The sequence below is a fragment of the Merops nubicus genome, unplaced genomic scaffold (genome assembly GCF_000691845.1).
Source record: "Merops nubicus isolate BGI_N331 unplaced genomic scaffold, ASM69184v1 scaffold36276, whole genome shotgun sequence".
NCBI classification, from domain to species: domain Eukaryota; kingdom Metazoa; phylum Chordata; class Aves; order Coraciiformes; family Meropidae; genus Merops; species Merops nubicus.
Window position 1 is genome coordinate 12,831 of NW_008617652.1, and position 7,989 is coordinate 20,819.

At 43.2% G+C, this 7,989-nt stretch overlaps 1 protein-coding gene across 1 annotated transcript in view; it reads right to left on the minus strand.

Moving 5' to 3' along the window:
* Nucleotides 1–7,984, minus strand: part of UTP20 (UTP20, small subunit (SSU) processome component, homolog (yeast)) — a gene marked incomplete at its 5' end in the record, with an annotated part of 14,782 nt that extends 6,798 nt beyond the window's left edge. Inside the window, 10 exons of the mRNA XM_008943218.1 lie at nucleotides 18–149; nucleotides 1,071–1,253; nucleotides 2,291–2,360; nucleotides 3,090–3,169; nucleotides 3,910–4,020; nucleotides 4,501–4,629; nucleotides 5,419–5,589; nucleotides 6,331–6,447; nucleotides 6,713–6,854; nucleotides 7,779–7,984. Coding sequence (XP_008941466.1) covers nucleotides 18–149; nucleotides 1,071–1,253; nucleotides 2,291–2,360; nucleotides 3,090–3,169; nucleotides 3,910–4,020; nucleotides 4,501–4,629; nucleotides 5,419–5,589; nucleotides 6,331–6,447; nucleotides 6,713–6,854; nucleotides 7,779–7,984 — 1,341 coding nt within the window. The remainder of the gene's footprint in view (nucleotides 1–17; nucleotides 150–1,070; nucleotides 1,254–2,290; nucleotides 2,361–3,089; nucleotides 3,170–3,909; nucleotides 4,021–4,500; nucleotides 4,630–5,418; nucleotides 5,590–6,330; nucleotides 6,448–6,712; nucleotides 6,855–7,778) is intronic.
* Between the last annotated feature and the right edge of the window lie 5 nt (nucleotides 7,985–7,989).

Below are 7,989 nucleotides of genomic sequence, written 5' to 3' on the forward strand. Positions count from 1 at the left end.
TGGGAAAAATTACTTACATCTTCAAATTTAACTGGGTTGATTTCTTTTTCAATCAAGGTGAGGATAGGTCCAAGCCGCCGTTCAAACATTACTCCCTCCACTTCAACAAACAAACCACATGCCTGGGCAGCCAGCCTTCTGTGTGAGCTCTGCCAACAGGAAGAACAAAACCCCCCTTGTTACTTCTTGACAATCAAATCCTGCAGCTCCCATGTGCAGGAGCTGGTAGCAACCTGTACTTGCTGTAGCAATGGTATCTTAAGAGAAGCTGGTTTTCAGAGTACTACTGAAGAAAGGAGATGCTACTAGCTAGGCACGAAAGCACCTGGCAGCACAAGTTATCCCTGGAAACACACCCTAAAACTGATTGTCTAAAGGCTTTCTCCAGTCTGGTTCAAGCTGCAAAGCCCTGGGAGCTACTTGGCACTCTGATTCTTTACAATTCAACAGGCAGCTCACAGCTATATTCCAGAACTGAACACATTAGAGAAGAAAATGATGAAGTGCTGAAGAACACTTACTCCACTAGTGTGGAGGGACAGAACCTGAGTCCAGTTTAAACATCCTGGTGCCCAGATCAAAATGGGTGATCTGTGAAACTAGGCTTGTCACCTTAGAGCTGCTGGCAACAGAATGAAGCAAGTCTGACCTAAGGACAGCACAAAAAGCCAGTTACTGGGATCACAAGGGCTTTAAGGAATTTGCTCAAACCTTTAATGTGAGCAAAGACTATGCTTGGTGCAACACCTGACGCAGGAGAGGAACTGTGAGAAAGCAGCACAGTGCAGAGGGAAAGTCTGTAGGCTGACCTACAGCACCAGCACCTCCCTAGCTTTGTGCAGCTGTATCATTTCTTGCTCGTCTCAACAGAAGGAAATATGGCACTGAGCACAGCTTTAAAGGGTGTCTAATCTGGGTACCAGCCATACTCCTTTCCTAAATCTACTAAGCCAAGTACAACTGAACCCACCAATCCCCCAGACCTGATACTGGCACCCTCTCACTTGCCTTAATCTTACTCAGCCCCCCAACAAAATTCAGACCTGGTCAGTGAAAAGAACAAAGAATACCTTCTTGCTGTGAAACCACTCTGTGACCAGAGAGAACATCAGATCTTGTTTTTCATTGTTTATCTTACTGAGGAGAGATTTACACGTCAAAGCTGCCATCTTTTTGCATTTGGCAGAGTCATCATTTATCATCATCATGCATAGAGACAGAAAAAACAACCCACAGTACTTGTGGAGGAGGTCCTAGAAAGAAAAAAGCATTAGTCAGCTGAAGATCCCAATGAAGCTTCTGCCATTTAAAGGGGAAAAGAGGGGTATTTGTTGCATTGCATGCAGGAACAATGTCAGCCCTGAGTGGGGCCCATGTTAAGGCAGGTGAAGTGAAAGGACAGGATGTTCCAGTTGCTGGAGCACAGGGAGGGTCCAGCAGCCCCAGCCCCACTCTGATTCTGCCTTCCTAACATGCCCCTGGGACAACATGAGTGTCAAACTTTAAAGGGCATTTTCACATCCAGCTCTTTCTGGAATAGGCTTAAGTCCCTCAACACTGCAGCTATCAGTCCAAAGGTACTTCTCACAGAGATAGCAGCTCTTTGCTCCTTTACAAAGCTGCCAGGAAACAACATGCGATTACTAAATCTAATCAGGTGGTGAAGCACAGCTTACTGTACATAATTTCCTTACTCCCAAATTCTTGTTAGGCTGCACTTCTCTCAGTCTCCTGAATGCTCAGTCAAGCTACAGCTGCAAAGCTTCAAGGCAGCTTAACATTTTGCATATGTTACCCACCACAGATGCATGGTTATTTTTCTAGCTTTCATTTTGATCCCCCCTACTGAGAAGCCCTCCCTCTTCAGCCAGGCCTAAAAACCATATGTGATACATCACACACCAGTTCAGTCAACCAATCTCTCTCATGCATGCTGAAAAAACCCACAATGAGAAAACTCTACACTTCACTTTCTATTTGTACCCCATTTCCTAAGCTGCTTGTTTCTTCCTGGCATAGATCACCATTGAGTTTATCCAAACTCCTGCTGACAAGAGCTTTCTTTCACTTGCAGACTGAGCATATTAGATAAAGAAGTACTGCAGACTTTCCAGCATATCATTTATCTTTTGGAGCAAAGCCAGGTTCTTTTGAGACAAGTGAATGTTCTGTTCATGGTAAGAGATAATAGGAACTACCAAGTGCTTCCAGGATAAACTACTCTAAAAACACTTTTACTGCAAGCTGCAGTAACTGCTTGATGCTTGGAATACCAAGGGGTGCTCATTACCTGTGGGAATGTGTCAAGGAGGTATGCAATCATCTCCAGTGCAGATTCCCTTCCAGTTTCATACTCGTACCTGTGAGGAAATAATTAACAGTTAGGGCTGGGTTAACACTCTAGAAAGTTGTTAAAAATTCACAAGATTAGACAATGACAGACACAGGCACTGACAGGGATCTTTCTACAACAGCTACCACATCTGGTCTGATACTTAGAAGAGAAGCAACAGGCTTATTGGCTCCATCTCCCAGAGAATGGGCACAGAGAGGCAAACAGATGAAGAAGGGCTCCGGCCAACTTGAGACAGCACAGCTGCACTTGTGCTATAGTTAAGCTATTGTCACCTTGAGCAAGGGAGGGGTCACGCTCAGAGAGGTTCCAAGCACACTGCTCCTGCTGAATTGATGCAGTTGTTCTCAACTGTGCCTACAACTGCAGTTGAGACCACTGTCAAGGGGACAGCAGTCATATAAATGCATCTTCTCTTCCTGGATTTTCCACTTCACTTGGTTCACAACCAGTGGAGCTAGTCACCCACTAAGTAAACAACTGAACCTTTACTTACAAAGAGGCAGAGAACAACAAACCCAGCTGTGAAATAGGGAAGAGAAAAAGGACTTGCTTTAGCAAACAGCTCATCCCTGAAAAAGGGAAGTAGTTTAGATGTAAGAAAAATCAAGACTTCAGCCACACACTCTGCTCCTCACAAACAGCCTTTTGGCACACAAGGTGGCCACTAAAGTCATATTTAAGCAACAAGGTTCTGTTCTGATAGATATGGTACATAATAGGAACATAAACTCACTCCAGTTGTGCGAGTATGAAATCCAAATTGGGCTTCAGCTTGTCACCAAGCGGGTAGTCCAGCATATATTTTAAGTAAATCTGGAAAGAAAAAACAAGACCACAAAGAGGAGTTACAAGAAACATTCAGGAAAGCTTGTAAAAAGTTTATGAAGAAAATTTAACAATGGAGCAGCAAGTTTATAAGAATCATCCCTTTCATCCCGTTCCCATTGCACAAGGGAACGACACTCAAACTGTGTGCCTGGAGCAAGGATCTGCAAGCATTTTACAACTGCCAGATCAGTCTTTAGAATATTAATGTGATTTTGCAAACTTCTGTTAAGAAAGATTTTGCATCCTTCAAAATTCACCCTGTAACTATGGAAATGCACTACTCAGTTACGGACAGCTTCTCCTGCATCTATAACCAAATGCTTGAAATGAAGCAACCAATTCTGGCTTTTATTGCTTTTAGCTTGGAAAGAATGAGGAAGCAGTGGGAAGAAGTCATGGATTTGTGGCAAATTCTCTTCTGATGGGCCTCTGAAAAGGGCGAGGCTCATAATTATGTGAGCCTAAAAGCCCTGAAAGGATGGACTGTGACACTGACGTAGAGCAGCTCTCTGGAGGTATGTCATGGCAAGCAGTCTGTGATTCTGAGGTGCACCAGTCAGAAGAACTAAAGCCAAACAGATAACACAGGGAACAATGATTAGTGAGAACGGGAGATGGGGTGAGGAGTTCAGCAAGGCATGTGCCTGTGAGAGCTAGGATGACCGCACTAGGCTCTCAAGCCTCCTGTAAGTAAAGTAAGATGAGAGACTTCCCATTCTACCAACCTGCCTGCACTGGAGTCGCACTGGCTCACTTTGACCTGTGATGGCCAGCTGGGCAACCTTCTGCAGCACATCATCGATTTCAGGGACAATCAGCTTCTTGGATAAAATAGCCTGAAAATGTGAAAGCACAGTTGGAATCATGTCATTCTGCTTGCAGTGTGAGATGCAGTACTATAACCTGGGACTACATTGGTCTCAGGTGGTACATTTAACACTGACTTTTTAATATTTTTAAGCATAGCCAGAGCAACTGTAAACAAACAAAAAATCCCAAACCAAAACAAAACAGGATGGCTTTAAAATCCATATCCATTTATTTTGGAGGAAATAGAATACCTGGTCTAATGATTAGAGATCAATTCTTTAGCAAAAATATCCTCAGCTCCAAATATATCCTCATACGCATGCCTCATAAAACAGCCTTCCTAACAATTTTAAAGAGTGACTATAAGTCAAACAGAATAATAGAGGCTTAACAGCATACTGTGGCCTCTTCCTGATGTGAGATCACACAGCCTTTCACCAGGAGGCAGAATCACCACCATTCCAGTGTCTCACAGAACCCACATACCTACCGCAGCACAGAATTACCTTGAGAAGGCCAAAGGCAGTAGCTTGGCGTGATGAGTCATAAATGTCTTCTTCAGCAAAGCCAAGCAACACTTGGAGCTGTTTGCTTGTTATCTGACTCTTTGCATTCTTCACAAGTATTGTTACACACTACAAAATCAAATTGCACGTTGTCAATACAGTACCATAAAACCATAAAATATAAGCCTGCACCAAAGCCTGACTCTGTTTATGCCACTTAAGTTTGAAAAGACAAACTGCTGCTCTGAAGCATGCAGCTAATGACTGACATCACAGTTTGCTTTCAGCTGCTGATTTTGAGATAAAAACTGAACACAAGCAAACACACAAACTCAAATTAGTCCTTGAAATTAGTAGAGATGCTCACATATATCAAGCTCAATGCAAGAACAGAGGCAAGAAGAGGGATAAATTCTTTTAGCACTGGCATTCACCATGAATTACTCTAACTTTCCCTTATGATCCTGAAGCCATGATTAATTCAGCAACACATTCTGAAGACATCTACAGGAAGACACTGCATACTGTAAGTGTAGTTATTACTACTATTAATTGTCCCTTTCTCTTGTTCACTTCAGCTGCCAGGGTTTACTTCAGTGAATCATATTAATAGCAAGCTATTCAAGTATAAAACTGATGCCTCTCAAAAGATTAGGTGATAACAAGATACTATTACAAGGAAGAAAGACGGGAAATATGCTTCTATTTAAACACTTGCCAAGATCCAAGCTGTGCATTTTTTGGCAGCAGCTTTTTTCAAGTTTGCACTTGGGAAAGAATCAGCAAGGCCACATTTCCCTCACTACCTTGTGATCTCCAGACTACCTCTCTCCAGTAACAGCTGCAGGGCAGCTGGAAGAGCCTAATTCTAGAAAGTTAATCCTAGAGTAGAAAAGAGCAGAGCTGGGTCTGACTTACTTTGAAACAGCTCACAACCAGGTGGAAATTCTGGCCTTTAGCTATTCCTGTCTTGGCAAATTCTTTCAGCAATAGGAAAAGCTGCTTGATCAGCGGCTCCAGATTCGTACTGACAGAAGGTAAAGGGAACTTCAAAATCCACACCAAGGACTGCAGAGCACCAGTTATCACCTGTAAGAAAGAGCCAAAGGATAGTATGTGGCTACAATCAAATGTGGAGAACACTTTTCTCTCTATTACAGTAATCACACATGGTCAGGCTTTGTGCAACTGTAGTAAAAGGCAATTAGCTAATAAAATCAACATCTTTCAAACAATTCATAGGCAATATAAAGGCTTTCTCAGTTCTAAAACCACTATCTGCCACTCCCTAATTCTCCAACTTTGATTTTACTAGATGAAGATATTAACACAGTGCTGATTCAGGAACACAGTACTGATGACAAGAACTCTTTCTGAAGCAGAGGTGCCTTTAAGGCATAGAAGTCAGCAAAGCATGCTGACTCATTCAAACCCAGTGCTGCCCGGAAGGGAGGCTGCCTATGTTGTTTGGAATAAAGACATTAGAGTTGGATCAAAAGAAACCACAGCTGTGACAACACTGCTCCTACCAGTCACAGGACCTCATGAACCTTCTCATAGATAGCCTATGAAGTCTACAAAGTCACTGTATCAACATACTATGAGAGACCTAGTCCATATTTGAACGTGCAGCACTAGAGGCAGAGCATTCAGTCCTCCAGCCCTTCCTCCCACTTGGGATAACATATTCTCAAGAAGCTTAATCAGCATATCTTTGAAATTAGATTTGAAAAATGAATGGCTTTCTCTTCTCTTGCAGATCAACTGCAAGATGACATTTGTGGGCAGGACCCTTCTCAGTAGAACAGAGACTCCAGCTCAGAACTGTACCTTGACATCCATAGATTTCAGACAGTCTAGAAGCAGCTGTACAAAGGGGTCTAACATTTCCAGAACACGCTCCTCAGAAGAATTTACTTTGGACCTCTTCAGGCTCATGTGCAGCAGCTGACATAGAAAACACATGATAGTCATCTCAAAGCCAGCCTGTGACTCAAGTCAAGTCCCACATTGTTTCAGATGAGAACAGAATTTATGCCATATCCCATTCAAGTATCTGCAACAAGGTGAACACTTTTTACACCTCCCTAAAAGGCACTGTTGCAGTTACAACATGCAAAATAAAGTTAAGGCTAGTGGCTGTGTTAATATCTTCCTTTAAATGCTCTTAACAAAAATTTTGATGGCAAGGCTTTGTATCCGAGATCCTTACCCGAAGTCCTGAATCAACCAAAGTATACGTGTTGGTCCTGCTGCTGACACGTGCCTTCTGCCCACCTCTTGTGGGGGTGGGCTGGAGCAGCAGGCAGCTCTCTGGTTGTAGACGAGGATCTGGAGGAGGGGCAACTTTTTTTCTGCAAAGAAGCATATGGCAAAGGAGAACATTGAGATTTCAACCCTCTCCACAACGAGCTTGCTGTTGGGAATGAAAAGAGGTGGGCTGCATTCAGCCACCACCCACACAGCAAGCAAAATCAGGTCACAGCCAGAATACAATGAAATGAAACAAACTTGAGAGCAGAAGGACAGATGGGACCCTCAGACTTGAGAACACCACCACTATTACAAAGATAACCAATGCACACCGATTTTCATAACAACCCCACTTTTTCCTTCTCAGTGGACACACAAACTTTGGCAGTTCCTTCAAGCAACTATTCTTCCGGCCAGCATGGCACTTCATTTACTGATATTCACTTCAATTTACGATGCTTATAAAAAATGTTCCAGGAAGTCTGCAAACAGCTGTTAGATCCTACAGCAAGCCAGCCTATATAATAAAGGAAATGCAAGACATCCAGATGCAGCTCTGAGCAGGGACACCACCAGATGGAGAAGAAATCTGATGGTTCTCTCTGACTTCTGCACCAGTAGCAAAGTGATAAGGTGGCAACCCATAGTTTCTTTTGTTCCTGACCCCATGAATATGTCCAGGAGCCCCAACGTCGCTTATATCAAAGCTTGTAGCTCACGTCTGAACACGGCCCCTCGTGTCCCTTCATCCAAAGACCCAAATGCATGTGCCATCTTACCAGATGGTGAAAAAGCCTTCCTGAAGGTCAGGAGCACTTGCAAGAGTAGAGTCCCATGAGTTCAGCAAGTACTAACTCCTATTTCCAAGCTTTCTCCTTGCCCTCTGACTGCACAAATAATTCACTTATATTGAAAACAAAAAGCAAATGAAAGCAAGAAAACTCTCATACATTTGAGAGCTGCCATTTCTGTAAAAAAGCTTCTCAACTGATAACAGACCATTTGGTCAACAGTCTGGAACTCACTTGGCCTTCTCAGTAAGCAGAGGCAAGTTTTCACTGATGAGACCATGACTGAGGAGGAGAAGGGATTCTGCATTCATGTCTGAATTGAAGATCAGCCCTGCCATGATGTGACGCAGTGCCTCATGCACCTTCCGGACTATCTTCAAGCTCATGGTGTTTTCCAGAATCTGCAAAGGCACAACTGTGAAAGTCAAGAGAGCAGCATAGAATC